Source organism: Enhydra lutris, unplaced genomic scaffold, assembly GCF_002288905.1.
Source record: "Enhydra lutris kenyoni isolate GAN:26980312 unplaced genomic scaffold, ASM228890v2 scaffoldscaffold81, whole genome shotgun sequence".
NCBI classification, from domain to species: domain Eukaryota; kingdom Metazoa; phylum Chordata; class Mammalia; order Carnivora; family Mustelidae; genus Enhydra; species Enhydra lutris.
The window spans coordinates 2,101,623-2,117,621 of NW_019154165.1; the positions used below are offsets into that span (position 1 = coordinate 2,101,623).

A 15,999-nucleotide genomic window follows, 5' to 3' on the forward strand; every position below is an offset into this window, starting at 1 on the left:
AATCTCAGAAGCATAATGTTGAGTCAGGGTTACTAGATTTAGCAAAAGAAAAAAAAACACAGGACATCCAGTTAAATTTGAATTTTAGATAAATGATGAATCATTTTGCATGGAACATACTTATATTAAAAAATGATTCATCATTTGGCTGAAATTCAAATTTAACTGGCCATCTTATATTTTCTCTGGTGACCTTACATAGAATGAAAGAAGTCAGACACAAAGGTTACCCTTTGGGGAAGCTAGAGACTGGAAGCGTACCCAAGTGGTACTTCTGGGATGCTTGTAATATTGTTTCTTGATCACCACTTATCCATCAAACTGTATAATTATGATTTGGGCATTTTCCTGCATGTATATTATACTTCAATTGAATAATCTATGTCATCCATCTGTAACTTATTTATAATCTGTCTGGCAACGATCTGAATATGTTTTATATTCAAAGTCACAACAAAAAATAGAGATAATCTTAAGAAATGTTCAGCACCCACACTGACTAAAGGAAGAGAAATACTTTGAATGGGTGATTTAATCCAGAATATAAATGGTCTATAAATATACAAGTATGTTCAACTTTACTAATAACTATAGAAAGGAAAATGAGATGCCATTTTTCACTTATCAAATTGGTAAGAATACTTAAAGAAGTTAGAAAACTTGAGAAAAATGAATAATCTCATGGCTTCATGGGAATTTGGTAGTATATTTTAAAAATTCAGAAGGAGTTTGGAAAGATGGTAGGTTAAAGATATCCCAGAATCCCTTCTAGTCCCAAATCTGAGCCGTCCACTCTGTTCTTGAGCCAAGCAGGTGTGCTGTAATCAGCCAAGAGAATCAAGTCACAGGATGGATCTGGGACCGGATAGTAAGGGGTGGTGCAGAGTTTTTCACCTCTGGAAGAAACCAGAACTCTGAGCCAAGGGCTTTGGGTCTGAAGTACTAGAGCCAAGGTACAAAGATGGGAACAGGCTTCTGGTGAAGGCTTGGCCTACAGAACTCTATGCATTCCTAGGGGACAGTTGATATTGTCTGTGTGAGTATGCCAGGTTTCTCTGGATCTGAAAATGCTGAGAAGAGACTGAAGAGCTGGGTTGGGTCCTCTTCATCTTGAGATGAGGACAGCACCAAGGAACAAGATACAGAGAGGCTTTCTCTTGACACCTCCCAAGGGTGTGAACAGCTTGCTGACAACACGACTGTGGCGGCAGCGCTGGCTCATGGGCAGAAACCACTGGGCCTTTTCCACTCACACAGCTGCTAGGACTTAAGGCACCTGAGCCCCAGTGAACACACAAAGGAAAATACAGTCCACAAAAGGGGACCCGGAAGCCAAAGAGAAGCCAAGTGGAACACTTAGAATAGGACTTAAATGAAACAGAGTTGCTGAAAGAAACAGACAATTCAAGTTTAAAAAAGATCTCCCCCTGGGGCGCCTGGGTGGCTCAGTGGGTTAAGCCTCTCTCTTCGGCTCAGGTCATGAGCCCAGGGTCCTTGGATCGGGCCCTGCATAGGGCTCTCTGCTCAGCCGGGAGCCTGCTTGCCTCTCTCTGCCTCTCTGACTACGTGTGATCTCCCCCCCACTCTCTCTGTCAAATAAAGAAATAAAAAAAAAAATCTTTTTAAAAAAAAATCTCCCTCACAGATTAAAGGAGAGCATCAAAAAGACTTTTTGGAACTAAAAGAATGAAATACTATTTACTAAAACCAGTAGCAATTATTATTCCGAATATTAAAACACTAAAACCATTCCAATGAAAATCAGAAACTAGATCCTCCTAAAGAAAGCAACTTTACAAGCCCAGAGCATATCCTTCAACATCCTTCTCCCTGCTAATGAACAAAAACTAAGAGAATTAATAACAGGAATAAATACTGGCAAAGAGAAAATTTTCTTCTTACCAGTATGATTTTATACTAAGAAAACACAGCACTCTAGTTAAAAAAAAACTTAGAACAGAGCTATATATATCAGGATGAATGAACCCCACAAATGAAAAACAAATAAAACATCAGTGACAAAAGAACACATACATTATGAAACAACTTATGAAAAGTTTAGAAATAAGTAAAAAGCCACTGCATATTGCTAAGGGATACAAGAATAAGGAAATGAATGGATAAGATAAACACCACATTCAGAATGGTAGTTAATGTCACTCCCCCACCTGTCTGATGCAACCTTACCACTTGACTGACATGGCTCTGGCAAAGATTACCGAAAAGACCAATGGCCAAATCCATCCGTCTCTTCTCAGTCCTCATCTTATGTAACCACTCTGAGGCATCTGACAAAGGTGACAGTCCCTCTTTTCTAGAAACTCTTACCTTGGTTTTTAGACTACTACTATTCTCCTGTGCTTCTTCAACCTCTTTAATTGGCTCATTTACTCCTGACTAATATTTAGCGTTGACAGTCTTCTTATCTAGTCTTTCTCTACATAACTCTCCCTGGGCAACCTCACCCATACATTCCAAACATTTATCTCCAGTCCAGATGCTGCTCCTTTAAAAAAAAAAAGGTTTATTTATTGGGGCACCTGGATGGCTCAGTGGGTTAAGCGTCTGCCTTCAGCTCAGGTTATGATCTCAGTGTCCTGGAACCAAGCCCCACATCAGGCTCTCTGCTCAGCAGGGAGTCTGCGCCTCCCACTCCCTCTGTGCTCTTCCTTTCTCTCTCTCTTAAATAAATATTAAAATCTTTTTTTAAAAAGTTTTATTTCTTCATGTAATCTCTATGCCCAATGTGGGGCTTGAACTCATGACCTCAAGATCAAGAGTCATATGTTCTTCTGACTGAGCCAGCCAGGCATCCCCCAGATGTTGCTTCTAAGCTCTAGTTTTGAATTTCCCATTTCCTCTCGGACTTTTCCAATATGCATTTCAGATCTTGACATGTCCAAAATCAAACTTACTTTCTGCAGTCCGCTCCCTATATATCGATGTCTTGCTTTCTTGCTAATATCCTTTAGCCAATGGCATCTCTCACTTGATCGAAGGCCAAGATTTTGTCATAAAGTCTTCTGCCTCACAAATCAAATCTACCTGAGTACACCAACTTCCTCCACCCCCAATAAGGCAGCAAGCAACAAAATTCTGATGGGCCATATCTATCCTCTGAAAATATCCAAAAGGGGCTAGCAAATTTCTTAGCCCTCAGTAGTTAGGAAATGATTCCCTCTAACAGTGGGGAGCTTGGCTTTGGGAATGGTATTTTGTTGACTAAAGAAAACTTAATCCTGCTGGGACAAGTCATACCCGTAAGCCCCTTTCACCCTCAAAATGTACCTCAAGTGTTGACAAGCACCCTGGCCATTTCCCAGGGGTCTTAGCTCAGTTGGGCTTGTCTGTAATATCAGTAGGGCCCCTATCCTCCTTATTAACCACCATCTAGAGCAAATAAAACACAGAAGATGGAATCGATACTTATTAAAAGGCTACTATATACCAGGAATTACAATGCTTATTTTACATATATGAGTTCACCTAATCCTCACATTTCTATGGGGGTATATATTCAAGTCCTAGTTTACAAATGAAGAAATTGAAGTTTTAAAGCTGAAGTGGGCAACTCAGAATGTGGATGCAAAACTCTTAATGCAAATGAGTGAAAAATCCTTTGAGAGCCCCTGCAAGTCTTTGAAGATAGTGCCAAGTGACAAGCCACCAACCACCTGTGAATCCATCACTGATGGACTGGAAACTGCAAAATTCTTGAGACATTGAAAGCAGATGTATAAGACTGACAGAAGGAAAAAACATACAGAAGAGAACTTCTGTGAAAGGTGGTACCAACCCTAGGGGTAGTGCAGACTTAAAGGAAGTGAATTCAGATTCAGCAAATAGGAGGGAGCCTTGGGATAGGAATCCATGGTAATTGGTTGTGGTACCACAATAGGAGTGGGCCACTGGCTTGGTAGCCAATGACATGGCAGGAATAAGTCCAAACACAAACATGAAAATATGCAGAAGAAAACCCTTTGTTAAAAGAGAACATCGGATTGGGTACAAATCAATGAATGAATGAAATAAAGCTGTATGCTTCGATAAGGGATGTAAAAAGACATACCAGGCAGTGCTTAACAAAGAGAAAGTAAGTAAAAAAATATTAATCAGATAAAATAGATACAATCCTCTGAGAAGATATATGCCATGATACTTCATACAGCTAGCAACATAGCTTCAAGACATATAACTGTAATGACATTGTATAGTGACAGATGGTGACTACACTCATCATGGTGAGCACTGAGGAATGTGCAGGAGTGCTGAATCACTGTGTGGTACACCTGAACCTAACATTGTATGCCAACTATACTTCAATAATAAAAACACAATAGCTGCAAAAAAATGTGTGTGTGTATAATGCATAAATATGAGTATATATAATGCATAAATGAAGAAATATAAGGAGAAATTGACAAATCCTTGGTCATATTGTCACAAAATAACATACTAAGTAAATAACAAGAAAGAACATGAAAGAGCCAAATAATATAATTAAAGAGTTTATCTAATAGGCAGATATAGAACTAAATACCCAACAGAAAATACACTTTTTTCAAATATACAGGGAATATTAACAAAGACCAAACAAGAATCAGGACAAATTTCAAAAAGAAGAAGTCACACATTCATCGATCATAAAGCAATAAATCAGAAATAAGCAACAATGGGATACATAAAAACACCTTCTACATAACTCAGGTTAATGAAAAAGGAATTATCTAATTCAGAAATTAATAGAGGACTAGTTCTCAAAATTATAAGATTATATCCAGTGGTACTTAGAGGAAAATGAATAGTTTTAAATGTATCTTTTTAGAGAAGAACAATTGAAAACAAATGAGCTATGCTATCAAAGAAAAATAATCAAATGGCATACTCAAATAAAAGCAAAAATCAATCCTGAATGTAACTTAGCCTCTAGATCCAGTTACCAATTTGTAGGAAATACAGAGGAACAAGAAACATGTTAAAACTACATGGGGATGGGCGCCTGGGTTGTTCAGTGGGTTAAGCCTCTGCCTTCGGCTCAGGTCATGATCCCAGGGTCCTGGTATATGTGCTGCTGAATGGAGCACGATCCCAGGGTCCTGGGATCAAGGCCGGCATCAGGCTCTCTGCTCAGCAGGGAGCCTGCTTTCCCCTCTCTCTCTGCCTGCCTCTCTGCTTACTTATGATCTCTCTCTCTCTCTCTCTGTCAAATAAATAAATAATATCTTTAAAAAAATACATGGGGATATGCAATTAGCAAAATTCAGACTATGAGAAATTCCATAAGACAATCCGGTTTTTTCAATAAATAAAGAAGGTTGAGGGGTAAGGAGAAATGGAGGAGTTATCTACAGATTAAAAAAGACTTAAAAGAACCTATCAAGTAATAGCAATGTGTGGACTTTGTTTACATCCTGATCCAAATAAGTAAAATCAATGAGACTACTGGAAAGGTGAACAGTGACTAGATATTTTATGATGCTACAGAATTATTAATAATTTTTAGGTGATTATATTCTTCCAAGAGTTCTTATTTTTTTTCAAATACAAACTGAAATATATAAAATATATCTGGGATTTGCTTCAAAATAATATCGGAGGGAAAAGTGGTTAGCATACAGATGAAATAAGACTGCTCATAAATTTGTCATTGTTGAAACTATATGACAGGTATATGGGGGGTTCATTATACCATCCTGACTTCTTGAAAGCTTTAAAAAAAAGAACTAAGCTATCAACTCAGGAAGCAATACAATGAATATAACAAAACAACTTAGGAGGAAGTCATTAATAGAGAGTAAAAAAAATATAGAAAAAGGAGAGTTAATCCATAAATCTGTCAAATGTGGTAGAAAAAATAGAGCAGATATATAATAATCAATGAACTAAAAGTAGAGACATAATTACACACATGGAGATTAAAGATATAGTATAAATCTATACGCAAAATTTTGTCAATAAATTTGGCAATCCAGACAAAGTGAATAATTATTTAAGAAAATATAAATTATCAAAATTGTTTCTAGATATAGAAAATCTAATATCCAAGAAAACTTCAAAGATAATTCCCATGTTATATAAACTGTATTAGGGCATAGAAAAAAAAATCAAAAGCTTCCCAACTCATTTTATATGGTTGGCAAAACCTTCAAACCAGAACTGGACAAGGGGAGCACACACAGAAAAAAAGTTATAGGCCACTCTCTCATAGGAACATATATGTAAATGTCCTAAATTGAAAACTAGTACATGAAGCTCAGCAATGTACAGAAAGAATAATTGATCATGGTCAATAGGGGATGATTCAGTGATAGAAAAGTTATTTTTATAATTCACTTTAACAATAGGTTAAAAGGAGAAAAACTACATGATCATTAATTCCCAATGAATGATAAAACTCAACACTCATTTCTTATTTTAAAAATATGTACTTCTGGGGTGCCTGGGTGGCCAGTTGGTTAAGTGTCTGCCTTCGGCTCAAGTCATGATCCCAGGGTCCTTGGATTGAGCCCTGCATCAGACTCCCTGCTCAGTGGAGAGTCTGCCTCTCCCCCGCCTCTGCCCCTGCTTGTGTTCAAGTGCGTTCATGCGCGTGCTCTCTCTCTCTCAAGTAAATAAATCTTTTTAAAAATAAAAAAACTAAAAATATGTACTTCTTAGCAAACTAGGAATAAAAGGTCACTTCCTTAACTTGATAAAAGATATCTGCCAGAACTGTAGTGATAATTAAAGGTGAAACACTAGCAACATTCTGGCTAGAGTGAGAACAGAAAAAAGTGAGAATGGCTACTCTCACTGGTACTATTCAATCTTGTACTGAAAAAAGAAATAAGGTATAATAAATGTTTAGAAGAGGCCAAAGTGTTTACTTGAAAATAATATGATTATCCACCTAGAAAATCTAAGAAACACAACTGAGAAATGATGAGAAACTAAGAAAGCACAGTGCCTGGGTGGCTCAGTCTGTTGAGTGTCTGACTCTTGGTTTTGGCTCAGGTCATGATTTCAGGGTCGTGATATTGAGCCCTGCATCAGGCTCTGTGCTGGGCATGGAGCCTGCCTGAGATTCTCTCTCTCCCTTTCCTTCTTCTCCTCCCACCCTTACTCACAGTCAAGCTCAATCTCTCTTAAAAAAAAAAAAAAAAGAAAAATTAATTTTTTAAAAAAGAAAATAAAATAGAAAAAGATATTCAAAATAGCAACACCAACTATAATATTCTAGAATATGCCTACCAAGACAAGTGGTGTAAGAATTATACCAAGAAACCTGCAAAAGCTTATTGAAAGACATAAAAGACTTGAGTAAATGCAGAGAGATCATGCTCCTGGATGGGTAGGCACAATTCTCTAGTTAATCTATACATTGAATTAAGAATTTATGCAATTTGTGAATTTTTCGTAGAACTTGACAACCTGATTCTAAAACTCATCTGGAAGAGAAAATAATCTAAACTTTCCAATAAAACAAAAGTGAGGAGAAACGTGTTCTTCCAGAGAAGAAAATATATGATAAACTACACTATTAAAGGGTTTAAGAATAAACAGATACACTAATAGGGCAGACTAGAGTCTAGAAATAGATCCATACATATCATCAACTCAAAACACCACAATACTAATTCAAGTCAGTGGCAAAGAGACTTCTTTTTAGTAAATGTTGCTAGAACAACTGCATATCCATGTGAAGTCGGGGAAATAATCTTTAACCCCTATCTCACTTTATAACCAAAAACTAATTCAAGATAGATTACAGAACTATGTAAAAGCTAAAGCTATAAAGCTTCAAGCAGAAAACATAAGAGATTATCTTTATGACTTTGGGTAATGACTTAAAGATTATCTTTATGACTTCATTGACAAGACTCCAAGTGCTCCAAGCATTAATGAAAAGAAATGGTAAACTGGATTTCATAAAAATTAAAATTTCTGCTCATCAAAAGACATCATTAAAAAGACAGACAAGCCACAGGCTGTAAAAAAAATATTTATAACATACATTCTCTGACACTTGAATCCAGAATATATAAAGAACTCCCACAAATCATCAATAAAAAGACAAATACTTCAATTTGTTAAAAGGGGAAAAAGACTTGAATGGACACTTCAAAAAAGAAGATACAGGAATAGGGACGCCTGGGTGGCTCAGTCAGTTAAGCTGCTGCCTTCGGCTCAGGTCACGAACCCAGGGTCCTGGGATCAAGTCCCACATTGGGCTCCTTGCTCAGCAGGGAGCCTGCTTCTCTCTCCCCTTCTGCCTTCTTGTGTGTGTGCTCTCTCTCTCTCTGACAAATAAATAAATCAATCAAATTTAAAAAAAAAAAGATGCATGAAAAGATAGTAAGTACATGAAAAGAGGCTCAACACTGTCATCTTTGAAATACAAATTAAAACCATGATGAGATGCCATTTGACACCCACTCTAATGTTTCTAAGACATCCTTTTTAATGTTTTTAAATTTTTAAAAAAGATTTTATTTATTTATTTGACAGAAAGAGAGAGAGAGAGAGAGAGCAAGAGAGGGAACCCAAGCAGGTGGAGTGGGAGAGAGAGAAACAGTCTTCCCGCTGAGCAGGGAGCCCAATGCGGGGCTCGATCCCAGGACCCTGGGATCGTGACCTGAGACAAAAGCAGACAGTTAACAACTGAGCCATCCAGGCGCCCCATAAGACAACTTTTCTTTTTAAAGATTTTATTTATTCATTTGAGAGAGAGAGGGAGAACAAATGGAGGGGTAGAAGGAGAGGGAGAAGAAGACTCTCCCCTTAGCAGGAAGCCCAGTATGGGACTCGATCCTGGGACTCAGAGATCATGACCTGAGCTGAAGGCAGATGCTTAACTGACTGAAACACCCAGGTATCCCAACAACATCTTCGAAGATATGATAAACTGGAACTCCCATACATTGCTGGGATATGAAATGGTATAAACTACATTAGAGAACTACTAGGCACTTTCTTAAAAAGTTAAAAATACATATCTACCTCCTCCACTCTGACATATTTACCCAAGAGAAATGAAAACATATTAACAAAAAGATCTGTATGTGAATGTTCAAGGCAGCCTTATTCCTAATAGCCAAAACTCTGGAAATAACGCAAACTTCCATCTACAGGAGAATGGAAAAACAAGCAGTGGTATAATCAGATAATGGAATACTACTCAGCAACACAGAGGAACACATTATTAATCAAAGCAAGAACATGGACAAATCTAAAAAAAAAAAACAACCCTAACTACATTATGCTAAACAAAAGAAGCTAGGAACATAAAAATTATATGATTCCATTAATAGAAGTCTAAGAACATGCAAAATTAATCTATAGTGACAGAAGTCAGAAAGAAAGTGGTTGCTTAAGGTGGAATATGGTTAGGGTGGATTGACTAGAAAAGGGTACAAGGGAACTTTGTGGAGTAGATGGAAATGTTTCCTTCATATCATGTTTTAGGTGATAGTTACACCCAAACTGGATGATAAGTACATATACAACTATCAAAACTCAACAAACTGAACATTTAAAATATATGAGTTTTATCGCATATATAATTTACCTCAAGAAAAAAATAGGAAAACACACCCATAAATATAAATGAAAAGATAACAAAGTTAAAAAATGAGACTGAGAAAAATATATGTAACATACATAACAAGGTATTAATATTTAAAATATATAGACAACCTCTAAAGTCAACCAAAAATACAACCTGAAAGAAAAAAATAAGCAAAGGGTATGAACAGACAGTTCATAGAAACAGAAAAAGAAATGGCCAATAATGCAAAAAAATGCTCAGTTTCACAAGTAATTGGGGGAAATACAAATTTTTTAAAATAACATGCAATGCTCAAGATAGAAATAAGAAAGGTCAATAATATCTAATATTTATCTAATATTGTCAACAGTACACGAAAATATTCTCACATAGCGTAGGTGGCATGTATACTGGGACAGACATTTTAGAGAACAATATTTAGCAGTATTTAAAATCTCAAATATGTATGCCTTTCACCCTAACAATTCCTCTCCCCAGTATATAATCTAGAGAATACTTTCAAATATATATCACATACAAGGCTATTGACTGAGGCATCATTTTGCAATAGGTAGAAACTTGACAATCTAAATGTCTTTCAAAACAGGAATAAATAAACAAGGTAGACTTGTACACTGTGGAATCCTATATAGCAGTCATAAAAATGACGCAGATTTATATAGAGGTACAAAAAAATTTTGAAGATAGTATTTTTAAAACATTTTGTTAAAGATTTTATTTATTTGACAGAGAGAAAGTACAAGTAGGCAGAGCGGCAGGCAGAGGGAGAGGGAGAAGCAGGCTCCCGGCTGAGCAGAGAGCCCGATGCGGGGCTCAAACCCAGGACCCTGGCATCATGACCTGAGCCAAAGGCAGATGCTTTAACCAACTGAGCCACCCAGGTATCCCTCAAAGATACATTATTAAGAGACAAAAGGAGTTCAAAAAATAGTATGCAGATGATAGCATTTGTCTTTAAAAACAATAGGGAAACACCAGGTTAAAAAAAAACAGGCAGGTGAATATGGTTACCCCTAGATTAGGATTGGGAGGGAAATCAAGCGGGGGTAGGGAGTGGGGGTGGGAGGCATGGTTTATCTTCATCTGCATTGCTTGTGTTTTATATTAGCAATTTATTCATGTAGTACTTGTGTCATTCAAAGGGAGTAAATTAATTTAACAATACCAAAATTTTAAAGGCATATAACAAATATATTACTACATGTACATGCACATTTGTGTATAGAAAAATATTTGGTAATGATGCACACCAAACTTAATAGACACAGTTAAACAAGAGCCTGCTTGGAAACTTAAAAGGAAGATGTGGGGGAATGAAGAGTCGACAGGAGGCTTTAAAAAGCTCTGATATATTTCTGGAGATCTAGAAAGCCATGTGCATGCTCAGGAAAGACCTAAAAAGCCCTTATCTTGCACCCCTGGCTGACGCTGAGGCCCTGTTCAAGAAGTGAAGACTAGGATAGAGTTGTAGAGAGCCTGAGTGTTAGAGACAAGCCCCCACACATAACACAGAGCCCTAGGCAAATGCAGAAGAGTTACAGTTCAAGGCATTTAAAGAAGTCTGAGACAAATCAGTAGTTAACCAAGTAACTAAGTAACTAAGCATACACTTCTGAGACTGTACATTACAGGGAATTTTAGAATTAGTTCGAGAAAGTCACTAAGCATACAAAAACAACAAGTTAGGTTTATTCTAGGAATATGAGATTGGTTTAACATCTAAAAATCAATTAATGCAATAAACCATACCAACAGAATAATGAACAAAAACAATGTGATCATGTCAATAGATGGTGAAAAATCATTTGAAAAACTCATGATAAACACACTCAACAAACTAGGTTTAGACAGAAATTCCTCATCTTGGTAGGGGCATCTACGAAAACTCCACAGCTAACGTCATACTTAATAGTAAAAGACTGAATGCATTTCCCCTAAACTCAGGAATAAGACAACAATATCCATTCTCACCATTTCTATTCAACATTGTCCTGGAGGTTCTAGCCAGGACAATTTGGCAAGAAAAGGAAATAAAGGCAGCCAGACTAGCAAGGAGGAAGGAAAAATATCTCTGTTACAGATGACATCCATTAAAAAACCTATTAAAACTGACAAACAGGTTCAGCAAGGTTGCAGACACAAGATCACTATACAAAACTCAATAAACAATTTGAAAATGAAATTAAGAAAACAATTCCATTTACAACAGCACTGAGAAGAATAAAATATTTAGGAATAAATCTAACAAAAGAACTGTAAAACTTAGACACTGAAAATTTAAAAAATTATTCAAATATATTCAAGAGGATCTAAATAAATGGAAAGACATTTGATTTTTGTGAATTGAAAGACTTAATATCAAGATGGCAATATTCCTAAATGAATCTACAGATTCAACACAACCCTTATGAAAATCCCAGCTGGCTTCTTTGCAGAAAATGACAAGCTGATCCTAACATTCATATGGAAATGCAAGGGACCCAGAATAGCCAAAACAATCTTGAAAAAGAACAAAGTCAGAGCACTCACACTTCCTGATTTCACAACTTACTACAAAGCTACAGTAATCAAGACAGTGTAGTAGTGGCGTAAGGATAGACATACAGATCAATGGAATAGGACTGAGAATTCAACTACTTCTTAACAAAGATGCCAAGACAATTCGGCAGGGGGGAAAATAGTTTTTTCAACAAATAATGTGGGGATAACTGATTATCTACATGTGAAAGACTGAACTTTGGACTGCCGGTTCACACCATATACAAAAATTAACTCAAAATGGAGCAAAGACTTAAATACAGCATCTAAAACCATAAAGCTCTTAGAAGAAAACAGAAGCATAAATCTTTCTGACCTTGGACTGGGCATTTTCCATAGATATGACACCAAACCCATAAGCAACAAGAGAAAAAAATGGATGAATGGACTTCATCCAAATTTTTTCAATTGTGTGCTTCAAAGGATACCATTGCTAAGTGAAAACACAGACCAAAGAATGGGAGAAAACATTTGCAAAGCATATACCTGATAAGAGGTTAGTATCCAGTATGTATGAAGAACATACATAACTCAACCATAAAAAGATAAATAACTCCTATGGTGAGTGCTGTGAAGTGTGTAAACCTGGCGATTCACAGACCTGTACCCCTGGGGATAAAAATATATTATATGTTTATAAAAAGTAAAATTAAAAAAAAAAGATAAATAACTCAATTAAAAAACGGGCAAAGAATCTAAATGACCATTTTTCTAGAAAGATATACAAATTGCTGATAAGCACATAAAACAATGCTCAACATCATTAGCCACTGGGGAAATGCAAACCAAAACCACAATGAGGTATCACTTCACACCCACTAGGATGGCTCCAAATAAAGACATAATAAAAGAATATGGAAAAATTAGAAAACTAATTTTAGAATTAGAATTCTAAGAAAGCAATCCTGAGAATGTTAAAGTGGTGTGGTTGCTGTGAAAAACAATCTGGTAGTTCCTCACAAAGTTTAAACACAGAGTTACCATATGATCCAGCAATTCCACTCCTAGGTATGTACCTGAGAGAAATGAAAACTGACATCTACCAGAAAACTTGTATGTCAATGCTCATGGCAGCAGTATTCCTAATAACCCAAAGTGGAAACAACCCAAATGTCCATCAGTGGATAAATAAATATACATTAGTAAATATTGATGATGAATGTGTAATAATAATATATTAATATTTTCATGTAGTAGAATATTGTTTGGCGATAAAAAGGCATGAACGCTGACACATGCTATACAACATGGATGAGCCTTGAAAACACTGTTAGAGTGAAAGAAGCCAGTCACAAAAGACCATATATTGTGTGACCAGATGTGTTATGAAGTGTCTAGAACAGGCAAATCTGTAGAGACAGAAAGAGCATTAGTCATAGATAGGTGGGGCTGGGGGTGCAGCAGGGAGGAGGTTGGGCAAAAATAGGGAATGACTGCTAATGTGTGTGGGTTTTCTTTTTGGGTGACGAATATGTTCTAAAATTTACCATGGTGATGGTTACACAACTTTGTGGATATACTAAAAATTACCGAATTACACAGTTTTTTTAAAAGGGTGAATTTTATGGTATATTAGTTATATTTTAATTTAAAAAAAAGGCACTTAATATGACCCAGCCAGTGATTATACAGTTAGGTGTATACCTAAAGGGAAATTAGAACATTTGTCTACACAAAAACTTATACACAGATGCTCACAGAGCAATATTCGAAAGCCAAATTGGATACAACTGATGAATGGACAAACAAAACATATGTCCACACAATGGAATATGATTCAGCAGTCAAAGGGAACGAAGTGTTGCTACACACTACAACATGGATGATCCCTGAAAACCTTACACTAAGTGAAACAAACCAGTCACAAAAGACTGCATATTGTACGATCATACTTACATGAAATACAGGTCACGGTTGCCTAGGGGCTGGCAATGTGGAGTGATTGCTAAGTGGCATGGAGGGTGAGTTTCTTTTTGAGGGTGATAAACATGTTCAAAAGTTAGGTTGTGGTGCCGGTTGCACAACTCTGAATATATCCATGGAAGTGTACAGTTTAAATGGGTGAATTTTATGGTATGTGAATTATATCTCAATAAAGATGTTAAAAAAAACTCAGAACTGTAAACCTAAAAAAAGACAGAGGCACAAGAACCTTTAAAAATAGTATTAAGAAAGCTAAATCTCACAGTGCAAACATAGAACAAAAAGGGCACTTTCAAATACATTCAGAACAAAAAGCTGAATGAGCAAGAAATAGGTCTCTGCCCTGTGCCAACAGTATAATAATGATATGTGACAGAGGTAAAATTCCTCAATTACTATTTTTGCTCCTGCATTCTCAGTTCCCCAGAGGGAACTGCAGCCCAATATGAGTAAAAAGGTAGTAACTGAGAACTTGACTCCTTTAACAGGAGTTCAAATATCTTGGAGCAGACAAATTATAGCCAAGGAAGTGGAGTGTACTTTCAAATGAGAATGCTGAAGCTATGTCAATGATCTTTGAGGAATCACAGAGAAAGATGGTCCAGAAGACTAGGCAGATACAATTTCAATTTTCAAAAAAAAGAAAGAAGAAGAAGAAGTAGAATTCTATAAATTACAGACTGGTAAGTTTGCTGTAAGTCTTCTAGACTATTAGGGGATGGATGATTACAGGGATGGCTTGCAAAAACCTAGAAATGGAAGAATAAGCACTAGAAGCCAGCTTGAAGTCACTAAGAAGAAGTCAATTTAGTCTAATCCTTATTTCTTTTTTGTCATGTCTCTAAACTGGTAGCTAAGAGAAATATGGCAGACTTTGTATATCTGAACTTTAGCAAGGCATTTGGCAAAATCTCTGACAAGATCCTTGACAAGATCCTTAAGCACAAAATCGAGAAATAAGGGCTGGTTGTTAATTTTTGTTAGATAGATTAATAATCACTTGAAAGACCATTCCCAAAGCATGCAGATCACCAGGCCCCAACATGCTAGACTAAGTTCTCTAACAGCATACACCGTGGGGTTCTTCTAGCCTTAGGAGCTTCATCATGTATATCCAACAGCTTAAATGAAGATATGGAGACCATGCTGATGAGGTTTATAAGTGACAATATCTGAAAAGGACAGTGAATACTTGGGATGACAGAATCAGGAGACCAATTTTAACCATAAGTAGTTGGAGATAAAACCAAACCAAACCAAACCAAACCAAACAAAAACTAAAACTTGCCTGGACCAGATGAAATCAAACCAAGGGCCAGATCCAAATCTCAGACCTAAATTAGAAAATGAGTGCAAGGGAAAGAAAGAGGTTTTCACTATTTCTGATATTAGCCTTGAACTTGAATTGTAGCTACTGTTAGAAAATAACCCGAAATATTTCAGTCAAGACACCAACAACACAGTAAGAGTACTGGAAGTTTTCATCTACAACTGTGGCCTTAATTTTTCTCACCCTCTTTCAGACGGTCCCCTTCAGCCTTGGTTTTCTTCTGTCTTTCTGATCCAGCAAGGTCTACGAGATGCAGCTTGGAGCGAAAGCTGCTACTCCTGTGATGATAGGAAGACACCAATGAGAATGGTTAGGGTCAAAGCTGACCTGCTGGCTCTGGTTTTCTTTCAAACCAGTCAAAATGGCTCTACTGGTTACCAGTGCTCAGGGTACTGATGTCTGATGATTCGTCAAATGCACTTAAGAAGCAACTTACTATTCAACCTTAGTAGAACTACCGTTAACAATCTTGACTCTTGTTCTTTCTTTTATTAATGTGTTGTATCACATTGATTGATTTGCGGATGTTGAACCAACCTTGCAGCCCTGGAATAAATCCCACTTGGTCGTGGTGAATAATCCTTTTAATGTACTGTTGAATCCTATTGGCTAGTATTTTGGCGAGAATTTTTGCATCTGTGTTCATCAAGGATATTGGTCT

At 36.7% G+C, this 15,999-nt stretch overlaps 1 protein-coding gene across 1 annotated transcript in view; it reads right to left on the reverse strand.

Moving 5' to 3' along the window:
* Positions 1–15,999, reverse strand: part of LOC111161023 (kinesin family member 4A) — a 114,175-nt gene that overhangs the window by 89,058 nt on the left and 9,118 nt on the right. Inside the window, exon 7 of the mRNA XM_022524466.1 lies at positions 15,522–15,616. Coding sequence (XP_022380174.1) covers positions 15,522–15,616 — 95 coding nt within the window. The remainder of the gene's footprint in view (positions 1–15,521; positions 15,617–15,999) is intronic.